The 23,544-nt window shown below is 37.6% G+C and overlaps 3 protein-coding genes across 15 annotated transcripts in view; all 3 read left to right on the top strand.

Annotated features, from left to right (window-relative positions):
* Window positions 1–66: 66 nt before the first annotated feature.
* Rcd1 (Reduction in Cnn dots 1) lies at window positions 67–5,406 on the top strand. Of its 6 annotated transcripts, none has more exons than XM_018011123.2 (8): window positions 67–347; window positions 1,333–1,643; window positions 1,700–2,226; window positions 2,286–2,731; window positions 2,804–3,035; window positions 3,222–3,290; window positions 3,607–4,332; window positions 4,394–5,406. In XM_018011123.2, the coding sequence occupies exons 1-8, from the start codon at window positions 210–212 to the stop codon at window positions 5,197–5,199; spliced, it is 3,255 nt and encodes a 1,084-aa protein (XP_017866612.1). In that variant the 5' UTR covers window positions 67–209; the 3' UTR covers window positions 5,200–5,406. The 6 variants fall into 6 exon arrangements, with proteins under 6 accessions (XP_017866612.1, XP_017866613.1, XP_017866608.1 ...); XM_018011119.2 differs by lacking the exon at window positions 67–347 and adding an exon at window positions 482–1,163 and having other exon boundaries at window positions 4,397–5,406; XM_018011118.2 differs by lacking the exon at window positions 67–347 and adding an exon at window positions 483–1,163.
* Window positions 5,407–16,989: 11,583 nt separating this feature from the next.
* LOC108617613 (uncharacterized) lies at window positions 16,990–18,541 on the top strand. Its single transcript, XM_018013451.2, has 2 exons — window positions 16,990–17,700; window positions 17,797–18,541. Exon 1 carries the CDS (start codon window positions 17,093–17,095, stop codon window positions 17,657–17,659), a length of 567 nt encoding a protein of 188 aa, XP_017868940.1. The 5' UTR covers window positions 16,990–17,092; the 3' UTR covers window positions 17,660–17,700; window positions 17,797–18,541.
* A 195-nt stretch (window positions 18,542–18,736) lies between these two features.
* Prosap (SH3 and multiple ankyrin repeat domains prosap) overlaps window positions 18,737–23,544 on the top strand; it is a 79,642-nt gene continuing 74,834 nt past the window's right edge. For all 8 annotated transcript variants that reach the window (XM_089470517.1, XM_089470513.1, XM_089470515.1 and 5 more), the window contains exon 1: window positions 18,737–19,842. The gene's annotated coding sequence lies outside the window, so the exon portion shown is untranslated. The remainder of the gene's footprint in view (window positions 19,843–23,544) is intronic.

Here is a 23,544-nt window from a genome sequence, read left to right as displayed (position 1 = left end):
AGCAGAGCACGCAGTCATACCAATCAGCAAAACAGCTGATTTAAAGCAGTGTTTAAAAACTACGATGGTGCATAGAGTGGCAACACTTTTGTAATCTTGACATATTTTGATCAAGCTACGCTCGCTTTTTAATGTTTTGTATATTGTTTACAAGTTTCAAAACACCCATTTGAGTTTGAGTGAGAAATTGTATACTGAACGCTTCGGAAATGTCTTCGTTTATCGAATGTTTTAACAATTTCGTGCAAAGCGGTGGGCACATATCACAGAATGTGGCCCATGAAGATACCGAACAACAGTCAACTAATTCAAATATGCTATCTGCAACACCTGCACTCAGTGATTCAGTAAGTGATACCCTCTTATACCGAATTATGAAATTATATTGCTCTGCAATATATGCATGGTACGGTAGCGAAATATATAAGTTTAGGGGCATTTATTGCAAGGCTTGGGGCTGCCAGACTTGAGTGACAATTACATGTCTTGTTAATTCTACCAGTACGGCAACGCCTTACGCACACGCCATATTTTAATTGCAAAGACGCAGGCAGTGATTTGTTGAGGAAAACTAAAAAACAGGAATAATAGAAAAAATAAAATTACCAATACCACATCGATAAAAATTGAATTAACAATAAGACTAGTGCTACAAGTTTGTGTGTGCATTGCAAGTCACCGCCAAGAGCGCTGCAAAGTAGCTCAGAAAGAAGAAGCAAAACTGCAAGCTGCGAGTAACGAAATAAAACAAATAAAACAAAGATAAAAAAACTACACACAATATGATGCAGATAAAACAGACGAAGAACAATAAAAGTGAAATTATTATGGTCGAGAAGAAACCAAAGATGCAGTCGGCCAACACAAACACCTCAATTATTACATACAGTCCTAGCAAATTTATCGCCAGGGCTGGAACACCATACACAAAAATACAAACACACACACAAACACATACAAACACAAACATAGCCAGAGCGTCTGCTCCCGCAACATCAGCAGCAGCAATAACAACAGCAAAAATGCCAACAGCTGGAACCGCTAATAACTCTTACTATGTGGTTAAGGCGGGCCAGCTGGGTAGTGCGGCATCCATATTGAGCTCTCCGCCAAAAGCAGCGACAGCAGCCTCGGCCGCGTCTGCAACAATTTCAACAGAGAGTGTAATAATACGCCACTAGCAATTCTTCAACTCCTCACTTCAGTTCCAGATTTGTCCTGCATGAGTTTCTCACTTCACTCACTTTACTCACTTCATCCAATTCCACTTACCTTTTTAAATGCTATTGCTTGTAGATGTCTTCTAATATTTGTATATGTATTTATTTACAGACAAGTACTATTTCGGCACCCAGTGAATCCTCAATGGAACATACTTATATGCGCGATGCTCCGCGACCGGAGAATACAATAAATAATGGCTTAGCACCCGCTCGCACTATTCTCGTCCGCCATGCACCGCAGTGTCCCACCTGTCACACGTACCCAGCGCACGAGGAATCGGGGGACTCAGTGCAGACAGCCCACATACCCGTCTACGATGAGATTGCGGCAAAGGAGATGATGAACGAGTGCGCACGCATTGCCAAGTATGTGCGAAACAATAATTCAGATGATCAGGATTGGCAGGAGCGCATCAATCGGTAAGCAGCAATATACGATATATGTTTTGCATTGACTAACAGCTGCCTTTTTACAGCACTGGCTGGACAACCATGCAGCAAACGCTGTTTGATAAAGTTGCTACCATTTTGGATCAGGATCAATTAGCTCGTTTGGCTAACGATAAGCGTCAGCAAGAGGTAGTGCATCGGCGAGTGGCTGTTGATAAGTCCAGTTCGCGTATGCGACGTGCTTTAGCCAGCGTTGCTTGGGAGCCACGCACCACACAGTGGCTGCATGCGTTGCTCATGGAGCACCTGCCACCTTCATATATGGCCTCCTATTTGGACATTATGCAGACGCTTAAATCCAAAGTGCCGACACTCATTGACAAAATGCTCTTCAGTCGTCCGCTGAACAATTCCCAAGAGCTACTTGCTCCTGTTATGAAGCAGCGCTGGCATCCGGATATACTGGCTAAGTCGCGGCATCTGACACACAATGCCATTATGGTCGCAATACCAAATATGCCCACCAGTGGCCCGGTGCCGCAGCGCATGCAAAATTGGTATGAGGCCTTGGCAAGCATTACCCAAATAGTCCAGATCACGCTGCCGAATACGAGTAAGTGGTTCATAGTTTATGTAACTATATAGATTTCTAATTGGACGTATTGCTTACAGACGATCGCATTGGCGGCCAAAATCTGGATCAAGTGGCCGAGACGATTGTCTCGCTGACTCGTGTACGCATACACGAATTGCGCGTCGAAAATCCCAATCGTGGCATCATACTCATTGGCTTTAATGCCGGCTCAGCACTCGCTCTGCAGGTGGCTATGTCAGAGAGCGTTGCGTGTGTAATTTGCATGGGATTTGCCTACAATACGTTGCGCGGGCCACGCGGTGCACCCGACGATCGTCTGCTGGATATTAAAGCACCCATTTTATTCGTCATCGGTCAGAATTCGGCCCGCAGCAGCCAGGAGGAAATGGAGGGCCTGCGCGAGCGGATGCAGTCTGAATCCTCGCTAGTCGTTGTAGGCAGTGCGGACGATGCACTGCGTGTGCCTAAGAGCAAGCGTCGCCTCGAAGCTGTCACTCAGGCCATGATCGACTTTATGGTCGTGGTGAGTCTCCGCAGACTTAATTTCCTATTGCTGTCGATGCTTATATCTAAACATTCTTGAATATTTTTGCAGGATGAGGTATATGAGTTTGTCAATAAGACATTGAGCAATCCGCCAGGTCCACGCATGCCCACTTCGCTGCTAGCCAGCAACTCATACCAGCGGCAGCCCAAGCAACACCAGCATATTCTGGCTGATGGGAATGTGAATAAGGCACAGATCACCCAATCACGCAAGCGTAAGGCAAATGACAGCGGGCTGGAGGACGGCTGTATGCCCTCTAAATCGAAAATTGTCCCGCACAGTGAGTCGCGTTTTCAACTTCCCATTTACATTTATATTCGTAAATTATTTTATTTAACCCCATGTATTGCTCGTCATTATTATGTGTACCTTATATGTGCACTCGATCTGCTTTTGCATGTTGCCATTCCACCTACTATCCACTCACCAATCCACCTACTAATTCAATACTAATCGAAACCTGAAGCTCGCACACCTAAGTTGCCCAAACCGAAGCCGCCGCGTCTAATTGATCCGTTTGCGGTGAAGCGAAAGGGTAAATCATGGTCCTGCTTGGCTGTTTGAAGATTGGGGATCGTAATGGTTATGAGTTGTGTACCATTGTACAGCTAAAGTGCTGATAACTAAACTAACTTTCTTAAGTATTAACCTTCCTACATCCTTCACGGCATTTATTCATTCAGTCATTATTTCGTTATTTTTAATCATTGTAATTATTTTGCATGATATTTAATTTCATTATTGATCTAATTTGCGCGCACATCATACTCATAATTTAAACTTACGGTCCCTGTCTTAAAATGCTGATCATTCCATCCCGTTTCATCGACTAACAGTACGCATCTCCACAGTTGGGCGCCCACGCACGCGTCCACTGCCTGGTGGCGTGCCGGCAACTGGGATCAAGTCAAACCTATTGGAGAAGCACGTGCTGACCAATGAGGAGATGAACATGTCCATTGAGTCTATGCTGGAGGAGACACTCGACTATGATGATAATCAGCAGCCAACGACAGGTACTGCGACCACCGTGGTAAAGTCAGTGCAGCCAAATGTAATAAAGCCCGTGTCGACGCCAACCACTGTGTCGCTCGCAACGGGAACAAAGATCAAGATGATACCATCCAGCCAGTTCGTGCAGCTGAAGTCGCTGCCGGCGCAGAACAAGCTGGTCAACTACACCATCGGCAAGGGCAGCAACGCCGCCACTGCGGCCAGCACAAGCATTGGAAGCATTGTCAAGACGCTGCCACCGTCCAGTGGTCAACAGATCTTTACCCTAAAAGCTCCGTCGGGTGTCACAACGCAATTTGTGACCGCAGCTGCTGCAAACACTGCGAATGCTTCGTCAACGGCAGCAGCGGCGGCCCAGCAGAAGTACACCGTGGTTAAAAACGCTAGTGGCATAACCATGCTGCAGATGACCAAGAATATGCCGGCGGCACAGCCAACTGGGGGCAGTAATGTGGATCTTTCGAATATCATAGACATGCCGATTGTGTTTGCCGACAATGAAGGCAACTTTGCCGAGCAGCAGCAGCAGCAGCAACAGCAGCAGGGAGATGCCACTAAAACAGGTAAATAGTCCTTGAAAACGTATATGCAGTAAACTGAAATTAAGTCAAATTTGTATTATAGTAGCTAGCAGCAGCAGTTCCAACAACCCCTTAATCATCAGCCAAAAGATCATCAAGGAAGCCACCAACTCGCAAATCAAGCCATCCAGTATTGTGACCAACAGCAAGGGCATTGTGATTAATAAGGGCATCCAGCAGCTGTTTACCACAACGGGAACAACTGGCAATAAGCTGGTCTATTTGAATCGCAGCAGCATGAAGCCAATGGGAACAGCAACGGGAAGTGCGCCCGCAACTACATCGCGCTTGTCGAACGGTACCACGCCACTTCCCATACGGATTGTGAGCAACCCTAAACCGGCAATAGGAACGGGCAACCCCTTGCTGATCGATGGTGCAAATATGAAAACCTTGAATCTGCAAGCAATCAAGACAACAGGAGGAACGCCCGTAATAAATGCAGGCACGGCGGGCGCACTGCGTCTGGGCAATAAGACATATCCGCAGTTCCAAGTAATCAACAGTCCAGTTGTTGGCCCTGGCATGACGGGCGATGGCAAACAGCAGCAGCAGCAGCTGCGCAACGTTTACATCAAGTCCGCCACAGGGCTGAAGCCCGTGCAAATGCTGACCAACCGAGCTCAGGCAATACCCGCTATTGCGCCGGGCGGTGCTGCAGTGCGTCGCGTGCTGAACATTGGGCCCTACTCCAAGCCAACCACTGTGACTGTCAACTCCCAGGCAATCAAGGATTCCAAAATCATAAAGGCGTCGGCAACGACAACAGCATCAGCAACCATAGTAACCCCAGCTACAACAACAGCAAACTCCATAGGAACTCTTCCGCAAAGCAAGGGTTTGGAGTAGTAGCCCTGCTGCAAATCTCTGTATCCAAACTTTTTTTTGTTAAGTTTACATTTAAATGTAATTTGACTCTGAAACCTTAAGATGTATATGCCATAAGTTATTTTATAGCACCTGTGTAAATAGAACATGTTGATCTTTTAAATATACATATGTTCACAATTTTAAAAAGTGATTCCAAGATTGCGGTTATGGCAATAATAACTCTAATTTGGTAAAATTTAATTATTTTTACTTATAGTTCTGTTTCATGTGGAATTTATAGATATAACATTTTCTGTATTTGAAACTTGACTTTACAATTACACGGAGAGCAGTTTTCCAAGCTCAGTAGAGAAAAGGACTCTGAAAAGAAATGTTTTATTCAAATATAGACGCGCTGTCGTCCGTTGTTCTTAGAAGCTATCGTCCACACAGGAAACAAAATCGTGAGAAATTCGTCAGGGGCTCTCAAACGTTCTTACATAAGACCACAAATTCCAGTTAAGCAACAACAACGAACACAACGATTCATTTGCATGCGTAAAGCGGAATTCAGGAAAGAATTTCAAAAACATATATATTTACATAGATATATTTATATTTAAGCACATATGTATATTTAACGGATTGTGTGTGTTGTGTTATATAAGTGACGTTTCACACGCTGCACTGGGTTAGTGCTTGTCAAACTGTCGACAGCTAGGAGCATTTCCCTTTTTCGCTGAATACTGCATTTTCTGCTCGTATTGCTTTTTGTACGCCGCCGTAGTGGGGTAGTTTGATTGTATAGTACGCATAGTGAGTTTCAAGTAATACTTACAATTTTTCTATAACATATACTGCATATTCTACTGTATATATGTACTGTAAATATAATTTTAATCAATTTTTCTAACTTGAAATATATTTGAATTTGATTGATTTGCTTTGATTGATTTTATAAAGCAAAGTCCTTTCGAATCAGTGATTTTTTCAGAATGAGCTTATAAATTGTTTAATTTTTAATTCTATTTTCTATGTATTGGCATAGATCTGAACCGTTTTAGCTTCAGCTTGAAAAGAAGCATTTCATTAGTTCCGCCTCATGCATACATTCCGCTTTATAAACCACAAAATAGGGTATCTACTAGTCCATAGTCGAGCAGTTGCGCTTCGGGTCGGGCTGTTGCATGCGACGCGGCTAATATTTCATTGAAGTGCAGCGGAGCCGAGCAAACAAGTGCAGCTACAACAAAGCTAATGCTAATGCCCAATGTTTTTGTTGCCTGACAAAACTTTTCGATAAATCAGCAAAAATTCGAATTCGCAGGAGAAGTACGAGCAACAAGACAAGACAGGCTAAAGGCAAGAAGCATTTTGTTGAGTCTCCACATGCATAAATATCTGATTATATATACATGCACACACACATATGTGTATATAATAAGTTGTCTGATATATTTAATTACATTTATGTACAGTTCCACGATGAGAAGTTTTTTGTAGTTCAGTTGACGCGACGTCAATTGTCGAGCTCCAGATTCGCGGCCAACTTTTCAGTAACGCGGCCAAGTCGAACGTGTGAGGAGCGAGTGGCTAAAAGAATTTGTTAAGTGAAAGCTAGAATTCTAAAATAATATAGACAAAGTGATAACAGAATTTATATAACAAAACTAGAAAAAACTAGAAGGGACAAATTTGGTATTTGTAAATCAAATAGACAAAGTGAGAAACAATAATATTTGTGAAATGTGATCAAAATGGTTGTCAATTATAAGTCTAGAAAAATTTCAAACTCTTCTTATTTCATTTCGAAAAATTTTATTATATTTTCGAAAATTCACTATTATCACTAGAATCAGACAAGAAGCTAAAAAATCCATCCTATTTTATCTCAATTTGTAATAATGTTTTATCTCAATATTAAATTAAAAAAAAAAAAATAAATAAAAAATTTTAATTATTTCTTGTGTGGCATTTAAAATCTGGAAATATTTAAAATTATGTTAAAATTTGCAACATTTTTATTTGACATAAGTTGACTTACGCAATTGTGCAACACAGTGCAAACCCCAATTCCCAGGCTCAAAAATCACACAAAATGCCAAAACGCAAATCGAATTTAATTTTTGGGCTGCTGCGCTTTTTGGCCATATGTCATATATATGCATATATGTATATATAAATGTATATATATATTTCTTTTACATTTTTCGCCACCTGCGGTTTGAGCCGTTTAATTTGCGCCAATTTGTTGCCACCAATTGCCGCTCCACTAGTTGCCTGGCCACAGTTAAAGCCAGGCCAAGCCAAGATCTCAAATTCGACTTCAACTGCGACGGCAACAGTCAAATTGCGACTTCGACATGTTCGCAATTTTTAAATTAATTCCTTAACATCATTTTCGCTAGTTTGCAGCACTTTTCAAGCTCGAATGATATATGTGTTATATGTGCCTATTCCGTGATTGACATCGTATTAGCCGAGCTCTGGCAGCAGGAAGCACTTTACTCAAATCTGATTTATTTGCAAGTGTGTAATTTAGCTAGACAAGTAAAGTGTTTGTCCTTAGAGATGCAGAGTGAGAGGAAGACAGCAATGCTCAATTAATTAGAATAAAGTAATTACAGTGTTAACTCTATTAGTGAACAATTTCAACTTGTACAGTTTCCCTATGGTTTCTATGCTATCCAAATCCCCTAGGAATTTGACTTTGAGGTAACAGTGTGCTCAAAGTGTAAGGGTACATATGATAGTATATCATCAGAATAATAGAATTTGATATTTAAACTCACATTGTTCTTATTGGAAAACTATTTCCAACAAGACGATTACTTGATGATGGATTCATTATAATGTCCATAGCATCTGTAGCTTTCTTTTATAACATTGAAATAAAAATTGTACGTTAAAGCGAAGCTTTACTTTAACTACATTTTATAGGGGAAGCCTTTAGAAAGTGAATTTCTGATAAGAGTGCCAGAACGTCCTTTCAGCCAGGACCCTCCCACCCCCTCCAGCTCGACAAATACTCAATCATTGCTGCATAATCAGATGGTCGCCTGGCAGAAAATGCTGCTATTTGCGTATGAAAAATATTGAAAGTGCCCCTCCACACACAAACATGCACAAAGTCCCCTCTCCCCCCCCCCCCCCTCGCATTCTCTTAGCTATGCATAGAAAGCAGGACAAATACATAGTTGCGATAGAGCCAGAGAGAGAGGGAGAGACAGAGCGAGTGAAAGAGAAAGAAATGATAGTATTTTGGTTACCACCCACGTTTCGCGTTGCATTTTCACATCATTTGCATTTTATTAAGCTCCCCAAATAGTGGGCGGGCGTGGGTGTGGCGTGGCATGCCCCATTTGTAAAACAAACTATCAGCAATGGCAGCAACCAATGCCAAAAATCAAGCCCCCCACCCCACACCCTCCCTACGACAGGAATTGCATTTTTATTAGTATTTGTGCAAAGGATTTGCAAGATATGCAAGAAAATCCTGCTCTTAGCGAACTTTCCACTCACAGATAATAACTAAACGGAAAATAGCGTGGAAAACGTGAAAAACGATTCGGGAATTGGCCACTACCTCGCACTCACGTGATGCACTCAAAACGCCGACGAGGACGTCCAAATTCCATTTTCTCGTTTTCCTCTGTCGTTTTGCGTTGATTTCATATTTCATGTGATGTGACGTAGTGGAACATTCCTGGCGTTGCCCCAGCAATCCGTAAGAAACGGAGGATGAGATGATGTCAGGAGTAACCTTTGCCAGCGATTGAGATGATGGATGAAATATGTCTACCTGCTTGCAGTTTGACATGCAACTGACATTCCGCAGTAAATATAAAAAAAAAAAAAAAAAAACAATAATTTTTAAAGACAGCTAAAAAGCAACCTTACTGGTAAACTGAAACTTGTGAGTAATTTTTATAAGTTCCCTGAAACAACATTTAAAAATAATATTTGAAAATTATATAAGAAATATTAAAACTCTAATATATACTGGTCCCTGTTTGACAACTGCGTACAGAACTATACTTCATGAGTACATTGGATTTTCATTTATTTAATTTATTCTTTTAAATTGGACTTTAGCTTATTATTTGAAAAAAAAAAAAAAAATCTTTAAGTTTTCTAGTTTGTCACTTATAAAACCACTTATAAATAAAAATTTAATTCTGAATTATAAAACTGAATACTGAATACAATTCATTGAAGCAGCAGTAACTTATTAATTTTACTATTAAATAAAAAATAAAAAAATATATAAACAAAAGAAACATTCTTAACATTTTTAATTTTTAGCGATTAATTTTTAAATTGAATAATAACAAAAAGTAGTCAATAAATTAATATAGAGTATGAATACTTTTATATGATAATTAAAAGTGCATTCTAATAAATTTTATTTTATATTTATATGTAATAATAATGAATTCTAAAAATTAATTTAATTTAATTAATTATATGGAAGTTTTTTACTTCGAAATTAATTTAATTTAATTAATTATATGGAAGTTTTTTACTTCGAAATTATTTGAAATCACTTTTTATTATAATATAAATGTATTCAAACTCTTTATTAATTTATTCACTAATTGACTGAATTTTGGGTTATTGTTTCATATTATTTAGTAAAAATCAAATTCAATTATTTCAAAAATTTTTTAATTTCTAATAAGTAATAAACTAAAAAAGTTAATAAATTTTAAATAAGCAAAGGTGAACAAGTAAATAACCAACAAAATAAACTTGAGTCTCATAAAAAATATCCATAATAACATAACATGAAATATGAAATATTCTAAATTTATTTGCTTATATTTTTGTAGAGATCCCGCACACATTTCCAAAAAGAGCTGCCAGCTAGTCTACGCCTCAGCTGGAGATGAGATATAACTGATGAAAGCTGTGCGTGTGTGTGAGAGAGAGCAGTGGGTCAAGCTGCGTGCCTGGTGCTCTTCGGTTGGAGTTGCAAACTCATCCTTTGTCGCCTGTTGGGAACCGCTGGCCGAAAAGTTTGACAAGCACAAAAGCCGCCAGAGACAAGGAGCAGAAACAGTGGCTCTTGAGCTGTGCAACAGTGCAGCCTTGAGGCAGTTAAAAATAACAATCAGCCGCGTCCCCAAGGATTTGAAATGGAGCAGCAGAATGTCCCTGACAAGGCCTCCTGCCATTCGCCACCAGCTCGCCTCTTGAATAATATGAATTACAATGTGCTTGGCAGCGCGTAATTCGCTCAAAGCTGAGCTCGCATTTTGGTCAGGTATGCGATTGTTGTTGTTGTTGCTGCTGTTGCTGTTGTATTTCTGCTGAACTCGCAACGTGACAGTTTACAGCTTGAAATCTTGGTTTTTACATAAATTTATTGCCTAATGCCTTAGTTGGCTACCTCACAAATATTTTGCATAATCTTCAGCCCAACTGATTTCAGATAAAAGGCAGATGCGGGGAATCTGCGGCCAAGAAGCAGCAGCAGCAGCAGCAACATCAGCTATAATGAGAAGTAAAGGTGGTCTAGCCGGCGGGAGTGCCTGACTAGAAGATATCCTGAGCTCAGTGCTCTTTAAGTGGAAGTTTATTGCGATTCATCTACGATTGGCGGCTTTAGCTAATAAGTATTTATTGTTATAGAATACTGTATAATTTATGGCAACTTCTAAAGTTGATGTCCCTTACAAAATTATTGATTTTCTGATTCCCACCCCATCGATGGATGTATACAGAGCTTCAATGGACCAGCAAGTTTTTAAAAATATTCACATTATCGTTAAATTTAATATTTTTGGGATATTTTCAGCCGATTTCAATATCCATCCCATCGATTGATGTTTCCATTTCCATATACATATATTAAGTTGTTAAGCTAAATCGACCCCGTTACTCCTTAAAACCAGAACAGACCGCATGATTCTCCAGTCGATTCCTTGTACTCGTCCATAGTTCCAAGTCTCAGTTCCACATGCTCATCTCTTAATTCGTCGATCTTACACTTTTTCAATTTTATTCTTCTAAAGTTTTATATTTGAATAAAAATACGAAATATGCTGCTAGTAATAGCCTTATGAAATGAAGCCCAGTAACCCTAAGCATTTTATGTTTATCGGGAATTTAAATCATAACTAAATTCAGTTAAAACGGCTTTTCGAACAGTTGAATCGATTGCATTTCCATTCATCAAACAATTCGGTTTTCCATTTGTCATGCTTCACAGTTTGACAGGCGCTGCCAATTGATGCATTTCCTGCTCGCGTTTTTTATTGTATTTTGTTTATGCTCCGCGCTCCCTTTCGTTTCTCCCGCTTTGGGGCTCACTTTCGCTCATTTAGCAACGACCTGCTTCAATATTTGTTGTTGCTTTTATTTTGTTTAATACTTTTTTGCATTTTATTTATGCAATTTTCACTTTCCTGCAGTTGAGCAAGAAAGAAAATGCAAATGCATTTTCATGCAAATGTTTTGGTTTTTTTCTCATTCTGCTGCTGCTGCTGCTGCTGCTGCTGCCAAACATTTTCATTATGTTAAACGCATGCCACGCCTTCCCTCCCACCCGCTGGCACCGCCCCTGTCTGTCACTCAATGCCTTTTGCCGGCCGACTGGCAGCCGGTTAGTCTGGCCCAACTTTTCTGCTGGATCCGTCTTTGGTTTCAGCTTCGGCTCGTTAATATAGTAAATCACGAGGTTAGTGAGCCGTGAGCTGTGGCTGCAACACTGCCTTACAGTTTGACAGCCACTAGCGCACTAGAGCTGTGCGTGCGATTCGTGAGTCACGATTTGAGCTTTGAATTTAACAGAAATTCTTGAAGACTTTCTCCTAAATTAAATCATAAGTTGGATAATCTATTTATTTAGAGGTTAGAGATAATATAAAATATAACATTAAAAAAAATAAAATAAAATAAAAATATATAAACTAAACTCTATACTTTATACTGTATAATATTCGAAATTTAATCTAAAATCTGAGAAGATTAGAATATATGTACATTGTGTAATAAGTTATCAAATTTAACTTCGATACAATATTTAAATTGAAATGAAAATAGCAAATTAATAAAAATCAAGAATGAATATTAAACATTAAGCTAAACAAATTTGAATGAAAATAAATAATTTTTTAGCTCTGATATTTATTGCAAAATAATCCCAGATCCTATAATATGCATATATTTTTTTATTAGATTTCTATTATTTATCTTTTTATTATTATTTAGATTTCTATAAATCAATCAATCTTTCGTCACTCTCCCATCTCAATGAGCATTTGCTACGACTTTCACTTCGCCTCTTGCTATCGCCTCTTCTCCCAGCTTATCTGCACCGTGGTCAATTCCAAGCCCAAATCCAAAATCCCAAATCCAAAATTCAAACACATCATAAACTTTGGTCAAAATGTTTCCTCATCATCATGTTGCAGTTGCAGTTGCAGTTGCAGTTGGTGCTGCTGACGCGGGTGGCCTGCATTGCCACTTGCAGCTGCGCCTTTTGTGGCATCCTGCCACCCCCCACCAATTGCCCCTCTTCCAACCAACACCCACTGTGGCAGCTACCTGATTGTTATTTATCGTCTGCTTCGTCTGCTGCTTGTGCTGTATCTGGGCATTATGAAAGCTGCTGCTGCAGAAGGGAGTGGGCTGGCAGGGGGGCGTGGCACACACTCACGCAATGCGCGGCAGCTGGTCCATAAATCGTATAATGAGCTCCGCAGTGACTGCCAAACTGTACAGCAGCATTGTTAGTCCGCCGTGGAGCGCGTATCAGAGAGGCTGTTTATATGCTCGGATAAGCATCGATCCAACAACAACAACAGCAGACGGAGAAGCAGCAAATGACGAAGCAGTAGTAGAAGAAGAAGAGCAAGAAGTACCAGAGGAAGGCAAAAAAACATTGTCAGTTGCATCTACTTAGAGTGCGTTGTGTGTAGAGCATTGTTGTTGTTGTAGTTTTAGTTGTAGCTGTCTGCGTTACATCAAAAGCGCACAGTGGGTCAAAATCAAGATTAAACTATTTTCAATTTTATTAGTTAGATTATTATTATATAATTCTTTTTTAATTAATTTATAAAATTTATTAAAGAAATAACCTAAATTGATTAATTATAGTTCGATTTGTTGTTAATAAATAGATATCTTGTTTTTAAAATATGTTTAAAACGAATAATAAAATTTAAGTTAATAATAAGTTATTTTACTTAAATTAATTAAAACTTATGAATAATTATTTGTCAAAATAAAATAAATATTTTTATAAAAAAACAAAACATAAAAAATTAATATGTTAAACTATTTAAGTTGAAGTTATTTCCCTATTGCCTACATTTTTATAAAGTCTTAAAAATAAAGTGTTTTTCCAATGTTTCATTCCACTAGAATTAGAAACTTAATAGGTTAAGTATTTCAGATTCAGTGTCCAAAACGCTTGATAGTAATTTGAATTCATATAGTTTTCCGCCTATTTTTCACATTAGTTTCTTCATACTCTTTGGTTAATGGTTTCCTCTAACTAGCTAATTCGCTTTAGTCCTAGTTATTAGGTCAATCGTTCAATAATTGACTTACAACTTTTTAATGTAATTCACTTTACATAACAAATAGACGAATGTTGCTTTGCTGTATTGCTTCACGGTGCGCTGTTCGACTCACGTGGCTGATTTCATAAAGACGATAGCACCAGCGTCAGCCCCACACAACAACAACAACAACAACAACAGACACGAGTTGTAGTAGCTGCTAACGGCTGCCTTTTCCTTGGAACAACAAATAAAGCTACCTAAAAAAAATAAAATAAAATTAACAAAATTTGCCTCTACCACTCTCCCTCTCTCTCACTCTCTTTCTATCTTTCTCTCGCTCACTCTCTCTGTCTGCGTTCTGCTAATTTGAAACTTTTTCCCCAGACGCGTCTTCTGTGAAAAACGAAACACGGCTTACTTCCACTTCAGTTCGCTGCGTTGCCAAGCTCCACACCTCGCTTCTCCCTCCCTCTCTTCACACTACTGCTCTCTCTCTCTTTCTCTCTCTTGCTCAACTCCTTTCAGCTGATCGTCTGGACGCTGAGACGTTTACTTTATGGCCGCTTTGGGCACTTGGTCACATTTTGTTTACTTGTTTAACAACCAGATTAGCAACAACAACAACAACAACAACAACAACTTCTTGTACAGCCTCCAAACACGAGTCGGCGGCGCCTTTTGACCCATTCGCTAACATTTTGTTGTTGTTGCTGTCGAATACTAAACAAATTATAAATTAAGTTTCGTTTAGCGGATATGATACAAATTGCAGTGTTTGAAACATATTTAAAATGGAATCTGAAAACCTCTGATAGCTAAAATAAAGTCTATTCTTATGTAATACACATTATTAATCGTTTATTGTTATTATTCGTTTATTGCTTTTATATATAAGATAAAATATAATGGTTAAAGCAGCAGCTTAAATAATTTAAAATCCACAAAATAATTTTTTGCAAAACAAATATAATTCTATCTTATAATATGAATATCATTTATCATGAGGTTAGTCTGCAAAATATTCTGATTAATAATAAAAAATAATTAATGTTATTAAGGACTTTCTCGACTACAGTTATCTACATATTGCCGTTAAATAACTGGCCTGTCTTTTGTTATCTAGCGCAGCGCTCACGCTGCTATTCACATGACATTTGAGCTTTAGTCCGCATTATAAATTTCGCCTTTGTCAGCAGCGATTTGGGCAAGCGGAAACGGAAGTGGCCGCAAAACCGACTTCGCTGCAGCCGAGCTACGAAATTCGAATTCTGCATTTGAGAGCCTTTGGCCTCTAATCAGGAGCGAGCACTGATAATTGCCTGGTCAATGAAGTTGGGTGGCTGGGCGTAACCACCTCAACCTCTCCACCCCCATCCCACATGCTGAGCTATCTAATAGGGCGTGAAATTTGAAAGCTTTTGCGTGGCACATTCATGTGTGCAAAATTTGCAGTGTGTTGGAGAGAGGGAAGGGGGAGGCCGTATCGTAGGGGATGGTTGGCAGGAGAGCAAAGAGGGGTGGATGATAAGTGGCTACAGTGGGGGCTAATGAAACTCATTGCATGCTACATTTCACACTGGAGGAGCTACCTGCTGGTACCTTCGCCACTTGGCCACTTGGCCAACTCAGTTCCAGTTCGTCCCGCTTGCGTTTGACCTTTGGGTTCAGGCCGTGGCTCACGTTTATTGCAACATTTTCATTTCCTGCCCGAAACGAAAAATGATTTACATAAATGCAGAAAAAATGAGATTTGCCTAAAATTCAGTTATATAGAGAGAGCAGAAAGCAAAAAAAAAAAAATAATAATAATAATAATAATGATAATAATTTATTGAAAACGCTTAAAAGCTTTAGATTTACAATATATACATACATTTACAATATATACATACATACATACATGTATGTATATATATATCCATTTCGTTCCCATGTTTCTTTATTTTGTTTGATAGACTAATTTATGGAATCGTGTATGTTTGTTGAAATATGCATAAACTAAACTAAAAATATATAAAAAATATATATAATATATAATTATAAATAAAAGTAAGAGTATAAGATCAAAATTTATTGCTATTTCATAAAATTAATTAAAACTTAACAGTAAATTTAGTTTATTTTTCAGTAACTAGCTTACTGATACTTTTAGTGGCAACTTAATCTACATTAAAAATTATTAATAAAAAAATAAAATAAAAAAATAAAATTCCATTTTGTTGTATTCTCGTTACATATAAAAAGTGCATATATGAATTGAAATGATTATATAAAATACTTTCTTATATTTACATGTCAAAAAAATATACAAAACAAAAATACAATTACAAAAAAAAAAAAAAAAAAAAAAAAAAAAAATTAACCAACAACAAATTTTAAAAAATATTACAACTTTAAATTCCAATTTGTGTACATATGTACATACAAGGATGTTTTATTTTTAATATTTTAAATTTATATTTATTTTTTAAAGACATCTACTCATTGAGAGCTCGCAAATGCTAAGAATTACAAGGAACAAGTAAAGACCTATTTATTCTAACTTCACAATTACAAAAGACGCCCCAAGAAATAGAATAGTTTAACCGTTACAACAAAGCGGCTAATGTCCGGCAACAAATGTTTTTAATGCTTTCTTTTTGTCACCCAACAATAAAAGGCGAAGGCAAACGAAGTCAGCCGCCTCACCCGAGCAACAGCTGTTGCAGGGCAAAACCTTAAAGGTAAAGGCAAAAAGTGCCCAAGTGACCCAGAACTTGTGGTGGGTGTTGGATGGGACTGTGACCACTTCGATGTTATTTCCGCTCGATGAAAAAGTGGCCAATCAAAGCGCAGCGAAGGCAGCCAAAACAGTTATTTATTTTGACAGACTGTTAACAATGTAACAGATGCTCTGAGTTTTTATCAATAACAGCATATAAGAGCTAATAACAGTGACAGCATTGTAATAACATAAATGGTAACAGCTACTCAGTTAAAATAGTATAACTTAAAGTAAACGGCTGGCATTCGGCAGCTTAAGAGAGTCAGTCTTAGCATAGCAGATACAAATTAACAGTGAAGAGTTAAACTGCGCAAATAACATTACGTATACCTAACAGACTGTAAAATTCAATTCAAAAGTACGTTTGGTATTTTTGCAGTATTTTATAATTAAAAGTTTCTATTGCATTTATTTTTAGATATATGATAAATTAAATTATATATAAAAAAAATTAAAGTAAATTTAATATAAATATGTTTTTAAATTTAACATTAATTTATATATGAGATATTTTATGGTATAAATATCAGATGTAACAATGCTGTGTGAGTAATTTATCGGTTGGCCGCCACCAGTTATCGGATGACTATCTATCGCCTGCGCATCATAATAAAAGTTAAATTTACCTAAATTTACGCATTTCAATTATAATTGAATGATGGATGTTATTAAAAACAAAAAGTTTTCCATTGTATTTCGCTGCACTGTGCCCAAATGCTCGTATTCGAGTAAACGGCTCTACAATCTGCAGCGCCACGAAAAGACCCACGGCAAGGAGCACTGGCGCTCCAAGAGATTTCTTTGCCCTTGTTGTGCCTACGCGGCAGCCACGCGTGCCCATCTGAAGCGCCATATGAGCAAAAAGCATCCGACGGAGGATATAAACAAACACACTATTAAAGTTCTTGCCTACGAGGACTTTGAAAAGCCAGATGAAGGGTCAAACCCAAGGCAAGAGTCAGTGGAAGAGTCAATGGAGCAAAAGCGACCAACGGAACAGCTGAAAGCAACGAAGGAGAAGCTCGTGGAGAGTAATCAGCAGCAGGGGAAGGAGCAATTGATTGTGGGACCAGTTACGGTGCTGCAATTGGTGACGCCATTGAGCCCGCAAGCGAAGCCCAGACCAGGCGAAATGTATTGCAATGTCTCGTTGGAGGGGGAAGCCTTTCGCCTGATTCCTGTGGAACTCTTGCCCGCAGAGGTGGTCAAACAGAACCTGTAACATCACTACACAAAGCGCAAGCCACCGAGCGATCTTCACATGTGAGATATCATGCAAAGACAGAGAGAGATAGATATATATAAATATAGTAAAAACTCTTATCTTTCAATACACTTCTGATCTGATAATAATTTTAGATCTATATTCTGGCAACCGGAATTGGAGGTATTCATAATCAGGTGCAGCTGCATTTAGTTGGAAAAAGGAAACACAATACAGGACAATGATATGTTCAGTCTTCAAATGAAACACAACAGCGGAGCAAGTAAAATTCAATCGAATGAAATTAATATTAGCGCGATCGAACGATTCAATTCTTGATTGAAAAAAAGTCAGCAAAGACGCGTGGAATGAGCAGGTGAATAGCAAAAATACAGAGAATGGAAAACAAGGATCAGTGCAATATATGGATCCCACTCTGCATTGACCATTTCTTCAAAGAAAATCTCATGTAGAATTGAAACCGGAACAGAAGCCATGTATTTTACTAATCTGTAGGGGATAGAGAGTACACATCTTCCAACGATCGAAAACAGTGGACATAATTGTTGTCAGCAATAGAAAATATGTCAATAATAGTAAATAAGTATATATAATTTATTAGCAAGTATGAACTAAACGAAATCAATTTTAGAGCCCATTTGCAAAGTGGAAAAACTTCATGTTTCGGAAGCGATAACTAACTTTTATATGGACTGTTGCCGAATAAATCAAAAGTAAAATTCATACATTTTTGTTACCAAATGAAGAAAACTTAATTTATTTGTAAATTAATTGAAATACAATTTATGTATCTTTGATATATTTATTGGGTACTAAATGAATGTGCCTTTGTAAATAGAATGCGAGTAAGTTTCACAATAAACAATATATTTTAATATATTTTCAAATTGTTTGCATTTAATAAACTATTGAGGAATTAAAAAAAAAAAATTAGCAGGTTAGCAGAAATGTTATTTAATGTACGCTCTGCCACTGTAAAGTACGTCGAGAGTGGCGAGTCAGTAGTATGAGAGAAGTTTTCTGTTAACGCGGCACAACCATTTTGAGTTTAGCAGCGGTACTTTACATTGCAGGTATAAGAGCAGCGTTTAGTCTGCATACGACTTCGATTTAGAATGGTTGGTGTTAGCGCGTCGCGGCGATGTGAGCGGCTAAATATCGAGTGCGAGTGAAACAGCAATAGAAAATGAAGTGATTTCGTGTAGGTGTGCAAAGGAGAAACAAATCGAAAACGGAATAACGGTGCATACGCATGGGAATCAAAGAGAAAAAACCGCCGAGTGCAACTGTAGCGGATTTTTTTGCAATAAAAATTAAATTTTAATTAAGTTTAATCAATATCTGAATGGTTGTCAACTGCAGGCTGCAGCGCAACAGCACCATCAGGCAAAGCCAACAAATACAAAGTGAAGTGCAAAAACAAAACCGGTTCGCCTCTGCAGCAGCATCAGCAGTAGCACAACAACAACAACATCAAAAACTCAAAAGCAAAGGCAAAAGCAAAGTAAAGGAAGGCAAAACCAAAGGCAGCGAAAGAATTTTTGTTGCTTTCTGCGTATTTGTTTGTGTTAGTGAGTGTGCGTGTGTGTCCGTTTCTGTGTGCCTGTATTTGTGCAAAGAAAAGGCAGCAGGAAAAGGCAGTTGGAATTTGTTGTTGCCGCTACCGCAGCCGCTGCCGGCTTCGCTGCTGTTACTTTGATTTTTTTTTTGGCCCAGGTGAAGAATTTGTATAGCCAATGCAAACCTGTTCAATAACAGCAACAACTAAAACAACGCATGCAACAAAAACTACAACAGCAAAACAAAACAGCGAAAAAAAGTGGCACAAGTGAAAATTCCTGTGTTGCGACTGTATGTGTTTGTGTGTTATTTTTTGACAGTCTTTGGCCAAAAGTGAAAATCAATTTGCTGAGTGTGCGCGGGCTACAAACACAGAGAGAAGGAGAGAGAGAGAGAGCGAGTGAGAGAGCGCACAAAGTTTCGTCCTTTTAGGCCAAAAATACCAAAACCCTACTATGCGAGAACGAGAACGAAAACTTGACGAAAAATCTACCGAATGCCGATAAAAACAATAACAACAACGACGAATGAAGAGCAACTCAAAGCAAAAAGTAAACAAGCTGTGCAATACAACAACAACTACAACAACATCAGCTGCACAGACAACAACTAAGTAAAAGGTCAGTATTCCAGCTACGCCTATGTTAAATGCACAAATCGTATAAGACTTTCAAAAAATAAAAACAATGTAAAATGAATATACATATTTGTCTGTATGAGAGTTTAACATGAATGTTAATGTCTACTCATTCTCATATTGGTGATCATTCATATTTAGCCTTATCGCAGCAGCAACAACCATTTTTATTGCTCTTCAGCTGCGACCTTCGTATGTGATTATAAAATATAAAAAAATTATATTATTGCGAGAGCAGCCAGTCGAGAAATAGAAACTGTTCCCTATCAGCATTTAAATTGATAGCGGCAAATAAAAGTAACTCATATTAGTAGTACAGTCAGGTCTGTTTGAAGAGAACAGTTCAGTGTTTAGGCTATCAAAATAATAATAGAGGGTTTTACATAGCAAAACTACAAAAACAATAAAAAATAATTAAATTATGCAACAATAATATGCTTTAAAGCTCAGTTCTTTTTCATAGTCTTCACTGTAGCTTTTGGTCTTTGTTATGGCACGAGCTGGGCCCATCTTTCGCATTTTGTTTTACAGTAATACATGCTTCTCCCCCGCTGTTTCGCTTGCATAACTACAATATTGAAAATTTTGCGTGTTTTCGTCGTATTTGGATTTTAATAAGAGTTGTTATTATTTTCAGCTTTTTATCAGATAGGCATTAACTACAATTTTTTAGCATGTGCCCAGGTCACGTAATGCTCGTTGCAGCCTCGCCCGGGAATTTTAATTACTGTCTTTTCATATGACACGTACTGCTCAAAGCGCAGATCATCTTTGATCAGATCAGCTCAGATCAAATCAGTGAATAAACACGGTTCATACGTATGCACAATTGGCCCGTGTACAGTTATAAAAGTTATATTGTTGTCTGGTAAGATTTCTTTAGCTCTAGTTAAGTAAACTAAAAAATTAATTTTAGCTGTATAAATTTCTCCTCGTTTCCCTCATCCCATAATTGGAGAATACTTCAAATATTTTGGATATTGCAATCTAAACTAAATCTGAAACTCGCGTCCATATGTAAAGCTCTTGTCAGCCCCTCTTGAGTCACTCGTATTTTTTGTCGGCCCACAAATTGACATTATTTTTAGATTTGTTTTGTTTTTCGTTTTGTTTTGGCCAACTATAATTTCTGATCATTTCTCCACATTTGCATAAATTGATTATTTAAATTGCAGGTACAATAACAAAAAACACAAGCAAAACCCAAACAAAAATTGACTTTTATGGTCAACACATTTTGATTTATTTAATGAGCGAAAATTGTCGGCCGTAGGCGGCTGCAGATCTACGATTGGATCTGCGATTTGTTTAGGTGTTCAGTTTTTTCTTCTGTTTCTTCTTCTTCTAAATTTTGAGCTTTTAGGCAATTGGCGGCGCTGTTTTATTTTAGGGTCAATTAAGCTTGACGTCGCAAAGCTGTTGAAAAAGCTTGATTTAATTTTGGATTTGAGGCATCGTGTCAGTTTAACGGTTACCATATATAGAATGATTAGCAACAAGCCTAGGCTTCTAATAAATTTAAATAAATTAAAGCAACAAAAAATTAGAAACCAATAATTCAAATACAATAGATAATACTAATGTAAAATTAAACTAAAAGAAATATAAAATGAAAAATTTAAAAATATGAGCTGTAATTCTTATAGTAAAAAATTAAATATATTGTTTTTATATAATATACAAAATTTTATACTTTATAAATTATATAATAATTGGTATTGGATATATATATATATATATATATTTTTTAAAGTTTAACTTCGAAATTCATTCAGAAAATAAAATAATAATAATAAATTTAGTAAAATAAATTAAAATAGAGAAAAATAATTCATGATGCAGCTAAAATCCTAATAATAGATGAATTATAATAAATACATTTTTGAATACTACATTTTAAGTAATTAATGTTAAGATCCTAAATTGATTATAATTTTCATATCGATTGGCTGGATAAATCGCTTGCTTGAGCGCTGCTTAAAATAATATATATATATATATATATATATATATATATATATATATATATATATATATATATATATATATATATATATATATTAAATATTACTTTGAGTTTAGTTCTGCATAGATATTAACAAGCTTATATAGGCAGATTTATTACTTGATTGTTTGTTTAATTAGTTAAGGGACTGAAAATCAACGTTACTCCAAATCATTTAAGCTAAGACGTTTCTTATAATCCGTTTCCCTATTCTGACATAGGCTTAGAATTCTCCTTTTCTTATTTCCTTTGTAAACTTCAATTAGTGCTAATGCTTGACCTGGGAATAGCTCAGATAGCAGATCAAGATTTATATATTCATTTAATTTTTTTTTCATCCTCTTCTCCTTTTATTTCTTATCCTTGCCATTTGATGAATAATTTTCTTTTTGCTCATCTTGTTCAAGCTTAAGCTCGATTTTTTACGACTGAACTTATTTTTTTTGTCTTTTCTTGTGCGGCTTTTCTTTTCTGGTTTTCTGCATTTTTATATTTTCTATGGCTAATCATACTTGGGCTTCTTTATTTTCTTGTTTTTTTTTTTAAGCAAGCTGCATTTATCAGCCAAACAAAAGTTTTGCAGTGAAAAGTTTTGTTGGGTCGCAGCTTCCACTTTCTCGTTGAACGAAAAAAAGGGAAGAGAACGCACATTAAGGCACACCCAAACACACATACACATATACACACACACGCACAAGGAAAAGGAAAATCGATTTAAACAGATGATTTGACAGCAGGCGCCTTTCAGTTATGTATCTATATACATATTTTGCTAGCTGAGCCCGTTTCACAGACAGTTAAGATGTCTGCACAGGGACAACAGCTACCGAGAACGTCCCTCAGTTGTCCTTCCGCCTGCTTTGCCCTGCCTTCTCCTGCTCATGCTCCGTTTTTGTTTTCTTTTTTCTTTTGCCAAATTTTTGCTCAACTTTCAGGCAACAGCTGTAGCAGCAGCAGCTTGGCCCGGGCCAACTGTCGCAGCTGGGGTGTCGCTAGTGGGCGTGGGCGTGGACCTTTCGGCTGGTGTGCTGTCATTAACAGGAGCCTGGAAACCAGCATTGCGTGGCTTGATGCGCATTTAATGAGCAGATGATTAGCATTTTTATGTGCGCTTCTGGAAGAATCCTTTATATAGTTTTGCATCTGGGAAGTCAGGGAAGTTAATTGAACTGTCAGATGCTGAGCATTTAGTTTATTGGCCGTACATTTGCTAATAGTTCTCGGTCAGACAGTGGCTGTTGGCAGTCGGCGCACGGCGATAGCTGCGATAACCAAATGCGCCACGTGCCACATCAACGATTTATTTCGCTGTAGCTTAGCCGATGGGGGAGTTGGCCTTGTCTTGGTCTACCTGGCTTACCAAATTGATGATGCCCATGCCGAAGGACAAGCTGATTTATGAACTGTAACTGGAAGTGGAACAATGAGTGTTAAAGAAAAGATAAAAACAGCAAGGCGTTCAAGGGTATTTAGTGAAGAAGCGAGTTTGATCTGCTTTGTCCTATAATTCACATGGAATTTTATATAATGAAAGCTTTATTTACATACATATGTATGTATGTATATAATATGTGGTTATTGGCTCGGTGCTCAGTGAAATAATGCAGCGAAAACAGATGTGAACAGCATGGCGTTTCAGGTATTTGTAAAGAATGCTATACAGATAAACTGTTACAGCAT

This window comes from Drosophila arizonae, chromosome 5, assembly GCF_054131065.1.
Source record: "Drosophila arizonae isolate 15081-1271.41 chromosome 5, UAZ_ARI_1.0, whole genome shotgun sequence".
NCBI lineage: Eukaryota > Metazoa > Arthropoda > Insecta > Diptera > Drosophilidae > Drosophila > Drosophila arizonae.
The sequence above is the reverse complement of the archived record's forward strand: the minus strand, read 5'-3'. Positions and strand labels throughout refer to the sequence as shown.